The sequence below is a fragment of the Macaca thibetana genome, chromosome 3 (assembly GCF_024542745.1).
Source record: "Macaca thibetana thibetana isolate TM-01 chromosome 3, ASM2454274v1, whole genome shotgun sequence".
NCBI lineage: Eukaryota > Metazoa > Chordata > Mammalia > Primates > Cercopithecidae > Macaca > Macaca thibetana.
The window spans coordinates 138,602,688-138,616,492 of record NC_065580.1 but is presented as its reverse complement, the minus strand read 5'-3'; the positions used below and the strand labels follow the sequence as shown (position 1 = coordinate 138,616,492).

General features: G+C 51.2%; 2 protein-coding genes and 1 pseudogene across 6 annotated transcripts in view; 2 read left to right on the top strand and 1 right to left on the bottom strand.

The window, feature by feature from the left end:
• Nucleotides 1–13,805, top strand: part of TMEM120A (transmembrane protein 120A) — a 436,474-nt gene that overhangs the window by 43,835 nt on the left and 378,834 nt on the right. The window lies entirely within an intron of this gene.
• The window catches only part of DTX2 (deltex E3 ubiquitin ligase 2), a 47,272-nt gene that overhangs the window by 26,934 nt on the left and 6,533 nt on the right, over nucleotides 1–13,805 (bottom strand). For 4 of the 5 annotated variants that reach the window (XM_050783711.1, XM_050783713.1, XM_050783710.1 and 1 more), the window contains one exon: nucleotides 602–958. In XM_050783711.1, coding sequence (XP_050639668.1) covers nucleotides 602–869 — 268 coding nt within the window. In that variant the 5' untranslated portion in view covers nucleotides 870–958. Of the gene's footprint in view, nucleotides 1–601; nucleotides 959–2,539; nucleotides 3,201–13,805 lie in introns of those variants that run through there. The other variant, XM_050783712.1, reaches the window with a different exon arrangement.
• On the top strand, nucleotides 10,431–11,522 carry LOC126950420 (farnesyl pyrophosphate synthase-like; annotated as a pseudogene).

Here is a 13,805-nt window from a genome sequence, read left to right as displayed (position 1 = left end):
CTGTCTGTACTAAAAATACAAAAAGTAGCCAGGTGTGGTTGTGGGCACCTGTAATCCCAGCTACTCGAGAAACTGAGGCAGGAGAATTGCTCGAACCCAGGAGGCAGGGGTTGCAGTGCCGAGATCACACCATTGCACTCCAGCCTGGGCAACAGAGCGAGACTCCGTCTCAAAAAAAAAAAAAAAAAAAAAAAAAGATCAAAACACATCGCAGACCAAAAAGCAGAAATGCACACATGCAGAGGGACGCAGTTGCCTGCCCAGGGCACACAGCCATTGAGTGGTGGGGCAGGGCCCTCTGAACTCCCATGGCGCACCACCCCTCCATGCCAGCCTGCCTGCCAGAGACCCTCCAACCTCTGCGGTCGGGACAGGCATTTCTGCTTTGCGAGACAAGGGGAAGGGCCTCCCACAGCGTCTCACTGTGAGCTGCACTCAACCTGTGTGGATGTTCCCACTCACTGCACCCACCTACCACCACGTGTGCTGCAGGGAGAGAGCAGCTCTGTAGGTCACGTCCATCACCCCAACACCTGGCACAGAGCCTGTGGGAAAGCAGGTGCGGCGCCCAGATATGTGCGAGAGGCAGACAGCGTCTTACCGGTGTCCTGGCGGAACTGGGTCCAGCTGGGGAGGTCAATGATGTAAGGGGCCAGCGAGGGGTCTGCCTGGCCCAAGGGGATGCTGTGGGCCAGGCTCCCGAGCCCGAAGCGTTGGCCCTTCTGCTGGACAAACTGCTGCTCGATGAAGCTGCAGACGGCGGCGCTGTAGGGGTGCCAGGTGCCCAGCCCGTCCTGCCATTCCCACACGGCCACAGCCACGGGGCTGGTGTACACCTGCACCAGGGAAGGGCTTGGGGCCATGGCCATCTTCCCAAGGAGTCCTGCTGCTTTCCCAAACGGCTTCAGACCCCTCTGGCCTGGAGTCCCGGGGTCATTGCCCAGAGCCTCCGGCAGATCTGTGAATAGGACAGACACGAGCAGTTACCAAGGTACAGCAGTAGCCCTGCAGAGTCAGCCTCAGGGCAGGGGAAACACACCATGCTTTTCCACAGCTGATTTTTTTTTTTTGAGATACAGGGTCTCCCTCTGTCACCCAGGCTGGAGTGCAGCAGTGCGATCTTGGCTCATGGCAGCCTCAAACTCCTGGGCTCAAGCAATCCTCACAACTCAGCTGCCAGAGCAGCTGGGACAATAGGCATTTGCCGCCACACCCAGCTGATTTTTTTCCTTTTTGTAGAGATGGTGTCTGTGTTGCCCAGGCTGGTCTCAAACTCCTAGCCTCAAGGGATCGACTTGCCTCAGCCTTCCCAAGTGCTGGGATCACAGGTGTGAGCCGCCGCGCCTGGTCTCATGCTTGCTTTTCTTACCCTAACACCTTAAGGGCACCATGAATCAAGAACCTGATCCTGCCTCTTTACTCTGGCAGCCAGGAAGAATTCAAAGTCAATCCTACAGCCTACCTACCGCCGCACAGGCCCATGAAGAAAGAGCAGCGGAAATTCCGGGTTCTAGTCACCAGCGCAGCTTCTTTCTTGCTACTGGTAATTCCCCTCTGGCCCAACTGCTTAGTGTATCATTTCATCATGCGTGCATTTTTCTCTTTTTTTTTTTTTTTTTTGAGACGGAGTCTCACTCTGTCACCCAGGCTGGAGTGCAGTGGCCGGATCTCAGCTCACTGTAAGCTCCGCCTCCCGTGTTTTAGGCGATTCTCCTGCCTCAGCCTCCGGAGTAGCTGGGACTACAGGCGCCTGCCACCTCGCCCGGCTAGTTTTTCTTTTTGTATTTTTTAGTAGAGACGGAGTTTCACCGTGTTAGCCAGGATGGTCTCGATCTCCTGACCTCGTGATCTGCCCGTCTCGGCCTCCCAAAGTGCTAGGATTACAGGCTTGAGCCACCGCGCCCGGCCGCATTTTTCATTGAGATGGAGTTTCACTCTTGTCGCCCAGGCTGGAGTGCAATGGTGTGATCTGGGTTCATTGCAACCTCCGCCTCCTAGGTGGGTTCAAGTGATTCTCCTGCCTCAGCCTTCCAAGTAGCTAGGACTACAGGCATGCGCCACTGTGCCCAGCTAATTTTTTATACTTTTAGTAGAGATGAGGTTTCACCATTTTGGCCAGGCTGGTCTCAAACTCCTGACCTCAGGTGATCCACCCATCTCAGCCTCCCTATTAGCACCCACCATGCTGAAGATGAGAACCCAGCATGTCTCGGAAAGGAGCAGGGGTTTTGGGACACAGGTTCTACCTCCTCATGTCTCCAGGGTGCCCTGGAAGCATCACTGACCACAAAGGAAGCCCTAGATGGGCACCGAATCACCCCTCTCTGTCCTCTGCAAAGCTGTCTGCACCCACTCCCCCGCCCGGCCCCTGCTGACTGGCCACCAGGCCCAGCGAGTTCTTCCCCACCTCCTGAGACCTTCTCCTTGTAGTCGCTCCAGCCCACCCTCTTCCCTTGCAAAGACTCCACATCCTCCAGGCCCAGCTTGCGTCGCTCAGGATGACCCATCACATGCCCTCTGCACCCTCCACAGCACTGACCAGAACCCTAGTAACCGCATCCACCTGTGGCTGTAACCACGGTCCTTCTACTCCTCCCCAGGTGGCAGCAACCCCAAGCCTGCCTCATTCACAGCTGCATCGCTGGGACCCAGCCGGGGCGTGCCACGTGGTGAATGTTCTAGAATGTTCTATACACCGCTTCAGAATGACAGAGTGAAGGTGGACAATGATTCCAGTCGGCACCTCCAGTTGTCTGAATGAGAAGAGGCCTGCAAATGCCCCCATATGATGGCCGCCCCCCATGGCACTGGCTGTTGGAGTGCCAGGCCAGGGTCCAACATTTAGCAACCAACATCAAATGTCCTAGTCTCTCCTAAGCCACACAGACTGATAAGGTGACATTTCTCTCACTTACGGACAGGAAACCAAGGCTGAAAGAGGTTAAGGGGACTGGGTGTGGTGGCTCACACCTGTAATGCCAGTGTTTGGGGAGGCTGGGACAGGAGGGTCGTTTGAGCCCAGAAGTTTGAGGCCAGCCTGGGCAACATACTGAGATCCCATCTCTGCAGAAAATTTAAAAATTAGCCAGGTGCGGAGGCGCACGCCAATAGTCCCAGTTACTCAAGAGGCTGAGGCGGGAGGACGGCTTGAGCCCAGGAGTTGGAGGCTGCAGTGAGCTATAATCCCAAGGCACTCCAGCCTGGGTGACAACAGGCCCCACCTCTAAAAAAAAAAAAAAAAAAAAAAAAAAAAAATCAGGCCAGTCACGGTGGCTCAAGCCTGTAATCCCAGCATTTTGGGAGGCCGAGGTGTGAGGATCACGAGGTCAGGAGATGAAGACCATCCTGGCTAACACAGTGAAGCCCCGTCTCTACTAAAAATACAAAAAAAAAAGGCAGGCGTGGTGGCAGGTGCCTGTAGTCCCAGCTACTCAGGAGGCTGAGGAAAGAGAATGGCGTGAACCCAGGAGGCAGAGGTTGCAGTGAGCCGAGATCGGGCCACTGCACTCCAGCCTGGGCAACAGAGCGAGACTCCATCTCAAAAAAAATATATAATAATAATAATAATAATCAGAGCTGATGCAGCGTGTGTGCACGCTAATGCCAGAGCCCATGCCTGCTTCTTTCCAGGGGTTGCTCCAGATCTGTCTCCCTTCCAGGGAAGGCGGTCTTACCCTTCTCATTGAAATCTTGCTGGGGTAGTACAGTCTGGGACCACACCAGAAGCCCAGGGTCCCAGTCTTATCACGAGCCACGCGACTGTGAGGACGTCACTGTAACTACCTGGGTCTCAGTTTCCTCATTGGCAAAATGGGGATAAAATATGATGTGTACGCTTGAGGGGACAGTCATGGGAATCTCCAGATTGTATCAGTGGGGGCCCTACCGGCCAGGGCCCTGCATGGGCGTGTTGTCACAATGAGGGTGTGTAGTGCTTGAGAGACGTGGGTCGTGCTCTCCTTTCCTCTTCCCCCTCTTTAAGCAGGGCCTGTAAGTGAAGCCCAAGGTGAACCTCAGACTGAGCCCTCCTCGCTAAGACAATGGGCCATAGAGCCAGACCCGACCTGGGTTTGTTCCCTGTGCTGCCTCTCAGTCGTGTATGTGTGACCTTGATTGAATAACTCAAGGTCACACATACACTACTTAATAAAAGGTGACATTTATGTATTTATTTAGAGTCTCACTCTGTCACCCAGGCTAGAGTGCAGTGGCGTAATCACCACTCACTGCAGCCCCATGGCCTCCTGGGATAAAGCCATCCTCCTGCCTCCGCCTCCCGAGCAGCTGGGACTGCAAGCATGTGCCACCACACTCAACTGATCTCTTAATTTTTTGTAGAGACAGCAGTCTCACTCTGTCACCCAGCTGAGACTACGGGCACGCGCCACCATGCCTGGCTATCATATCATCTTGATGGTAGTATCTAAGCTCTCCAAGCTTGCTTTCTTTGGGAAAATGGAGTTATCAACATGTATCCTAAGTGTTTTTCATAGGGATAACACAGACAGGTGTGTATAAGGTACCCACACAGCACTAGGCATACAGCAGACAGTCAACTCATCTTGGCCTCCCTGCCTCTCCTGGCCCCTCACCTCCAGCACTTGCCTACCCTTTCAGTCTCAAGGAGGAATGGCCACAAGGGCAGCCCTGAGTATACAGCATGAGAACACAGGTGAGTCAGGCCTGCAACAACTCCGAACACAGGAATCGGCAGCTCTGTGGGTGCCAGGCCTGCCACAGAGCTGCCAATTCCTCCGACAAAAGCCCACAACCCGCCCAGAAGATCAGACCTGGGGTGCCCTCGGGCAGGCGGGCTGAACAGCTCAGCTCAGTGTCTTCAATTAGAAGTTTCTGTAACCACAATGAGGTACAAATCAGAGGACTGCCTTCCAAGCCAATTACTCCTGAGTGTCACTCATCTCTCGGGCAGCCAGGGCCGCCTCCATCATCGGCACACGGGGTATGTCCCAACATGTCCTCACGGCCCGGATGAAACAACTCTCAAAACAGCCTGGGAAATACAGGTGAGGACTTCAGCTAAAACATCTCATGAAGGCACGCGGCCTCCCCGATGGAGGGCGTGCCATGTCCCAGGCCCTAGGAGGGTACTGGAGACTCCAGAGGAGGATGACAAGGCACACAAGCCCCTCCATGACCAGCCACTGTTCGTACTCACACAAAGCCCTCCACTTTTGATACCTACAGCTAATTCTAGAAAGTTCCAGAACATTCCAAGCCACTTACCACCCTCTAGCAATTGATCCTTTCTCTATACCAGCCTCCAAGCAAACACGCCCATCCTTCCAAGACCCAACCATGGCATCCCCTCTCCTGCGCCCCCGACCCACACTCTCGCCAGAGAGGGCTGGCTCCACCCACCCTTGTGTGCACAGCACAGGCCACTTACACAAACACAGCTGCACTCCCTGGTTTCGGTGGCCTTCTCCCCACCAAAACAGAAACTCCCTGAGGGCAGAGCTGGGGCTGCAGCTCTTCAGGTACCCAATATCCCAGAGGCTCTGAAACACCAAAGGAGGGGTGAGCCTTCTGCTCCAGGGGCACAGGCACCTTTGAGTCACTGCCCAGAAACGCCCACTGTGTTCCCCTTGAACCCAGCAATTACGCACAATACAGCAGCGAGTCGGTGCACCAGTCTCTGCAGCAGCCTCGGCTTAACCATCACTTAGCTGCAGCTTAAAAACCTAATTTGTTTCAGCTCCTAATGATGCGGGTTCATTATGAAAATTATTAGTATTATAATTGGCCATGGGAAAAAGCCTCAATTTGAAGGCAGCCTAAACACTTTACAATAAAGGAATTCTTGCACCAATTATGGAACATTCTAATGATGGAATACAAATCAGTCTTAAAAAATGAAAGAAAGGGCCAGGCACGGTGGCTCATGCTTGTAATTCCAGCACTTTGGGAGGCCAAGGCGGGCGGATCGCCTGAGTCCAGGAAGACAAGACCTGCATGGGCAACACAGCAAAATCCCGTCTTTACAAAAAACAGAAAAATTAGTCATGTTTGGTGGTGCGTGCCTGTAGTATCAGCTACTCAGGAGGCTGAGGTGGCAGGATCGCTTGAGCCCTGAAGGTTGAGGCTGCAGTGAACCGTGATTGCACCACTGCACTCCGGCGTGGGTAAGAGAGAGAGACCCTGTCTCATAAAAATAAATTAATTAAAAATTAAAAGTCTGGAAAGAACAACACTAAAATGTCACTGGAATTAAAGAACTATGGGATTGTTTTTCTTTTGTTTTTATTTTTGAGAAAGAGTCTTGCTCTGTCACCAGGCAGGAATGCAGCAGCACAATTTCGGCTCACGGCAACCTTCACCTCCCGGGTTCAAGCAGTTCTCCTGCCTCAGCCTCCCAAGTAGCTGGGATTACAGGCACACACCACTACGCCTGGCTAATTTTTGTATTTTCAGTAGTGACAGGGTTTTGCCACATTGGCCAGGTTGGGCTCAAACTCCTGACCTCAAGTGATCCACCCGCCTCGACCTCCCAAAGTGCTGGGATTGCAGGTGTGAGTCATTGCACCCAGGTTATTCTTTACCTCTGTTTGTACTAGAAAAATGTTCTAAAATAGTCATATAACTTTTTAATAATCAAAGCTTTTTTTTTTTTTTTAGAGTTTCATTCTTGTTGCCCAGACTAGAGTGTAATGGCGTGATCTCAGCTTACTGAAACCTCCACGTCCCGGGTTCAAGCGATTCTCCTGCCTCAGCCTTCCAAGTAGCTGCGATTACAGGCACCCGCCACCAAGCCCAGCTAATTTTTTTTTTTTTTTTGTATTTAGTAGAGACAGGGTTTCACCATGTTGGCCAGGCTGGTCTCGAACTCCTGACCTCAGGTGATCCACCTGCCTCGGCCTTCCAAAGTGCCGGGATTACAAGCATGAGCCACCGTGCCGGGCCAAAGTTTTTTGTGTTTTTTTGTTTTTTTAAATATTAACAACTTTGACCCGGAAAAACAAACCTTGCTTTTCCTTTACAGTCTCTTGTCAGGTTTTCGCTGCAAATCTGTCCATAGGATCGTGGCTGAGGCACCATGGAATGCTGCTGTTCTACTGGAGATGCAATTTCATCCAAAAGAAAAAGGGAAAAGTATCCAAAAGTCTTTCTAGTCTCAGGGGAATAAGAAAAGCTTCAGAACAAGATCTGCGCTGGCACAAGAATCTGAGTGGCAATCACCCTGCCCAGCTGTGAGCCCTGGGGCGGGTGAGCCCCACACATGGATCTCACTGCAGTTGTGGCCTCTAGGAAGAAGGCCTTGAATGCAGATTTTAAACAGGTACTCAACTCAGACTGAGCTACGGCTCCTAATCGCTACTCAGACCCGGCTACTTTCAACTTAACAATATGTGAGAAACCCATCTCATCACTGCAGACCTGCTGAAATCTGTTACGACTAATTCTTCAATCCTCACCAGAATGCCTGCTGTCCTGAGAGATGAAAGCCACTGGGTAGCCGGGCGCGGTGGCTCAAGCCTGTAATCCCAGCACTTTGGGAGGCCGAGACGGGTGGATCACGAGGTCAGGAGATCGAGACCATACTGGCTAACATGGTGAAACCCCGTCTCTACCAAAAAAATACAAAAAACTAGCCGGGCGAGGTGGCGGGCGCCTGTAGTCCCAGCTACTTGGGAGGCTAAGGCAGGAGAATGGCATGAACCCGGGAGGTGGAGCTTGCAGTGAGCTGAGATCTGGCCACTGCACTCCAGCCTGGGCGACAGAGCGAGACTCCATCTCAAAAAAAAAAAAAAAAAAAAAAAAAGAAAGCCACTGGGTAGCCACAGGGCAGTTATGTCCCCTTCTCTAGGCTCTGTGATTCCGGCAGTTAGAGTGGGTTCAGAAACCCTTATACACGTGATCATATGCTGTCTGTCAACATGTAAAACAGGCCGAGCGTGGTGGCTCACACCTGTAATCTCAGCCCTTTGGCAGGCCAAGGTGGGAGGATCACTTGAGGCCAGGTGTTTGAGACCAGTCTGGGCAACAAAGCAAGACCCTATCTCTTAAAAAAAGAAAAAGAAAAGTAAAACACAGAAATGTGGGATGTTGTTTTTGACACAGAGGTGGCCTCCATTCCTAATTTTCTTCAAGAGAACCATGAAGCTCCTTTGCAAAATAGGAGAGTTTTCTTTGAGACAGAGTCTCGCTCCATCATCCAGGCTGGAGTGCAGCGGTGCGATCTTGGCTCACTGCAACCTCTGCCTCCCAAGCTCAAGTGATTCTTGTGCCTCAGCCTTCTGAGTAGCTGGAACTACAGTGCACCACACCACACCTGGCTAATTTTTATATTTTTAGTAGAGACGAGGTTTCGCTATGTTGGCCAGGGCTGGTCTCAAACTCCTGGCCTCAAGTGATCCACTCGCCTTGGTCTTCTAATAAAGTGCTCAGATTACAGATGTGAGGCACTGTGCCCAACTGGAAAACGGGAGAGTTCTGAGAAGTGTGGACTGGAAACCAGTGACAGGAGGTAATTTCTACCTCTTCCCAGCTCTGATTCCACTAACATGGTCTAAACTTTCCAAACTCAACCCACACCACTGTTCAAGTCCTTATTTTCTAAGCTGTTTCTCTTTCAGGTACTTTCCAAGAGGCCTGGGCCTGAAACTCCACACCCCACCAGCTGACACAGTGTGCGTGACCTGGAACTAGAAATGACCTTCTCATAGGGCAGATGGCCACCCACGGGGGACACTTTGTTAGAAAGCCTCTCCAAAGACCTGGGAGAGTTGAATCCTGACACAGACATATCAAAGAAATGTTCTACTTTACTAGAAATTTTGTTTAAAATGTACAAGTTAAAATCAGTGGCTGAGCATGGTGGCTCACACCTACAATCTTAGCTACTCAGGAGGTCGAGGCAAGAGGATCACTTGAGGCCAGGAGGTCAAGACCAGCCTGGGCAACACAGAGAGGCCCCCATCTCTATTTATTAAAGAAAGGGGAAAGAAAACAATTTGGTAATATATATCAAGAGGTTTAAAAATGTTCACTTCCTTTGATCCAATAATTAAGACTCTAACTTGAGAAAATTATAGAAGAATTTTGACGTGAAGCTATTCACTACAGCACTGTATTACGTAAAACAGAAGCATAGGGCAAACTCCATAGAAGTCAATAAAATGTTAACAGCTGTCTTTGAGTGAAGAAACCATGGGAGACTTTTCTTTTTTTTTTCTTTTTTACTTGCTTCTTTTCTTCTTCATACATAGGAGATGTTTTGTTCGACTTCCTTATATATCTGAAATTTTCACATTTTCTAAAATGAGAAAGCATTACTTCTGTTATCAGAAAAAAACTCTCCTGGCCGGGCACAGTGGCTCATGACTGTAATCCCAGAGCTTCGGGAGGCCAAGGCAGCAGATCACCTGAGGTCAGCAGTTTGAGACCAGCCTGGCCAACATGGTGAAATCCCGTCTCTACTAAAAATACAAAAATTAGCACCTGTAATCCCAGCTACTTGGGAGGCTGAGGCAGCAGAATCCCTTGAACCCGGGAGGTGGAGGTTGCAGTGAGCTGATAACTGCACCATTGCACTCCGTCTGGGCAACATGAGTCTCAAAAATCAAAACAAAACAAAACAAAACAAACCTCTCCTTAAAATGCCAAACACTTTTAAAAGGTCATAAATGTAAACCAAACCACCACCACTGCTGTGTCTTACCATCATTACTTTAAATGGCTGCTGCTATCCCAGTGCGGTTTCACTAATATCAGGCCCTGTCAATTTACCATGGCACCTCCCTGACAACAGACACATCCCCCCATCCCCGAGTTCCACAAAAATGGAAGAACCAACCATCCACATTCCTGACTATGACAGCAGTCCTGTGAGTATGGCGGGATGGGGCTTTGCTTGAAAAGAGATCACTCAGGCCAGTGCCTCCCGCACCTTAGTGAAAGATGGCACGAAACCAGCATGGGATTTGTCCCTTGCACAGTGGGTGGCTGGAAGGGAAGTGACAACTCTTCTGGCTGGGGCCTGACGAGCCCTCCAGGGACAGGTCAGAGCAGAACCTTCCAAAGGGCAGCCATGGTGCCAGCCCAGTAACCTACAATTCCCTTGTGGTCAACCAGCTTCTCCAGAACTAAGAACCCGCTGACTCCTGGGTGGCCAAGAGCAATCTGACCACCTACAGCCAGTCAGAAGGTGGAGCCCTGGTTTACGGGCCTACCCAGAGGGGAAAGTGGAGGAGTAATGGGGGCAGCAGTGGATATGTAATAGTAATAGCATGCCTGGGGCGGTGGCTCACACCTTATGATCCCAGCACTTTGGCTGGCTGAGGCAGAAGGACTGCTTTGAGCCCAGGGGTTCAAAGTTGCAGTGAGCTATGATCGTGCCACTACACTCCAACCTGGGCAACAGAGCGAGAGCCTGTCTCTTAAAAAAAAAAATAACAGCGGAGCAGGAACCTGCATCCAGGAACAGAGCCCTCTGCTCCTCCCTCAGAATGAATGGAGACCAGAAATCAGATGTTTATGCCCAAAAAAAGCAGGATTTCGTTCAGCACTACTCCCAGATTGTTAGGGTGCTGACTGAGGATGAGATGGGGCACCCAGAGACAGGAGATGCTATTGCCGGGCTCAAGGAGATCCTGGAGTACAATGCAATTGGAGGCAAGTATCACCGAGGTTTGACGGTGCTAATAGTGTTCTGGGAGCTGGTGGAGCCAAGGAAACCGGATGCTGATAGCCTCTAGCGGGCCCTAACCGGGGACTGGTGTGTGGAACTGCTGCAAGCTTTCTTCCTGGTGGCAGATGACATCAAGAATTCATCCCTCACCCACTGGGGAGAGATCTGCTGGTATCAGAAGCCGGGAGTGGGTTTGGATGCCATCAATGACGCTATCCCTCTGGAAGCATGTATCTACTGCCTGCTGAAGCTGTATTGCCGGGAGCAGCCCTGTTACCTGAACCTGATTGAGCTCTTCCTGCAGAGTTCCTACCAGACAGACTGGGCAGACTCTGGACCTCATCACAGCCCCCCAGGGCAATGTGGATCTTGGCAGATTCACCGAAAAGAGGTACAAATCTATTGTCAAGTACAAGACAGCTTTCTACTCCTTCTACCTTCCTGTAGCTGCAGCCATGTACATGGCAGGAATGGATGACAAGAAGGAGCATGCCGATGCCAAGAAGATCCTGCTGGAGATGGGAGAGTTCTTTCAGATTCAGGATGATTACCTTGACCTCTTTGGGGACCCCAGTGTGACCGGCAGAGTTGACACTGACATCCAGGACAACAAACGTAGCTGGCTGGTGGTTCAGTGTTTGCAGCGGGCCACTCTGGAATAGTACCAGATCCTGAAGGAAAATTACAGGCAGGAGGAGGCCGAGAAGGTGGCCCGGGTGAAGGCACGATACAAGCAGCTGGATCTGCTGGCTGTGCTCTTGCCACATGAGGAAGACAGAGCCAGGTCATGGGCCTCACTGAACAGTATGCAGCGCCCCTGCCCTGAGCCATCTTTCTGGGGCTTGCGCACAAAATCTACAAGTGGAAAAAGTGACCTAGAGACTGCAAGGGCGGGGAGAGAAGGCTCTCAATAAGTTAATTATTGTGTAAAATAAATAAATGAATAAATAAATAACAGCAATGACTACCAGGTAAAGGTTTACCAGGCACCAGGCACTGCGCTAAGCCCCTCCACCTGACTAGTAATTCTCGTTGGTCCTCACAACCAGGGAAGCGGGATATTTCCATTCCACAACAGAGAAAAGTGAGTCACAAGAAGACATGCGGCTTGCCCAAGGATATCCAGGGACTGAGAACACCCAAATCTGTTTCCAGAGTTCCTGTCTTTCCCACCAAGACAGACTGACGCCGGACAAACTGGCCTGTAGATGTGTTTTGCTTGGGCTACTGAGGTTTGGCTTCTAAAAACTGAGCGGATGTTTAAAAATTAGAATATTTAGCCAGGCTAAGTGGCTCACGCCTGTAATCCCAGCACTTTGGGAGGCCGAGGCGGGCAGATCACGAGGTCAGGAGATTGAGATCATCCTGGCTAACACGGTGAAACCCCATCTCTACTAAAAACACAAAAAATTAGCCGGGTGTGGTGGCACGCGCCTGTAGTCTCAGTTACTCGGGAGGCTGAGGCAGGAGAATCACTTAAACCCAGGAGGCGGAGGTCACAGTGAGCCGAGATCACGCCACTGCACTCTAGCTTGGGCGACAGAGTGAGAATCTGTCTCAAAAAAAAAAAAAAAAAAGGAATATTCACAGTAAAAAAAAAAAAAAAAATCTAGATTTCCAGCTTCCCTTGAAAATGAGAAAAGATGGCAACATTTGCAGGCAGGACCTAGATCCATGATCTGCTTGGCAACACCAGCTAAACCGCAATGGTGGCTGGGACGTCCTCTCTGGGTGACCACAGCTACCACGACTCCCTGTGGCTGGGGCCAGCATGCTTTTCCTGTAAAGGACAGAAAAAGTCTTTGCAACAACTCTGTCACTAGACCACAAGAACAGCGATAAACAATTTGTAAACAGGAGGGGTTGCGTACCAATAAAACTTTATGAACTAAATCAGGCAGTGGGGCTGAACACGGTGGCCCACGCCTGGAATCCCAGCACTTCGGAAGGCTGAGGCGGACGGATCATTTGAGGCCAGGACTTTGAGACCAGCCTGGCCAACACAGGGAAAACCCATATCTACCAAAAAAATACAAAGATTAGCCAGGCGTAGTGGCATGCGCCTGCAGTCCCAGCTTCTTGGGAGGCTGGGGCAGGAGAATCACTTGAACCCAGGGGGCGGAGGTTGCAGTGAGCCAAGATCACGCCACTGTACTCCAGCCTGGGTAACAGAGTGAGACCCTGTCTCCAAAAAAAAAAAATGGCAGTGGGCCAGATTTGGCTGATGGGCCATCACTTGCAGACCTCTGCCCTGTGGCCTCCCTCACATCTGTTACCGTGCTTTCACACTCCTACAGTTGAGCAAGACTTCTCTGAACTCACGTCTCTATCAACAAGGGAGAGAGAGTGCTCTGCCTCTGGCTAGCTTTGCCAACAACACGCCCTGCCCTCTGCAGACATGTCAGCCTTTGCCCAACACCTAAGGGTGAAATACAGCATCCAACAGCACAGCAGGCAGCATGCCAACAGAGCCACACCAGGCGTTGATAACATTCTCTGCATCCAGGAATCAGGCCCTGGCCTCTCTCTCCCCTTCCTCTCTCCATTCCCCCCGGATCCTCAGGATCTGTTCCCATGGCTTCAATATTCCCCTGCATACAGATCACCCAAAGCCATCCTCATGATGCCCTGCCTGAGCCCCTCAAACCCTCAGCTCCCGCCATCTGGACCTCCTGGCAGTGCCCGGGGCGGGTCAGGCTGTTTCATGCCCTTCGTCCCCCACTGAGAATGCCCATTGCCCTTGTCCACTTACTCATCTCTTAATTCCTAACTCGAGACTTTGCCCTGTGAGATCTTTCCTACGTTCACTCCCGCTCCACAGGCAGAAGTGGCCACTTCTTTTTTTTTTTTTTTTTTTTTTTTTTTTTTTTTTTTTTTTTGAGACGGAGTCATGCTCTGTCGCCCAGGCTGGAGTGCAGTGGCCGGATCTCAGCTCACTGCAAGCTCCGCCTCCCGGGTTCACGCCATTCTCCTGCCTCAGCCTCCCAAGTAGCTGGGACTACAGGCGCCCGCCACTTCGCCCGGCTAGTTTTTTGTATTTTTTAGTAGAGACGGGGTTTCACCGTGTTAGCCAGGATGGTCTCGATCTCCTGACCTCGTGATCCGCCCGTCTCGGCCTCCCAAAGTGCTGGGATTACAGGCTTGAGCCACCGCGCCC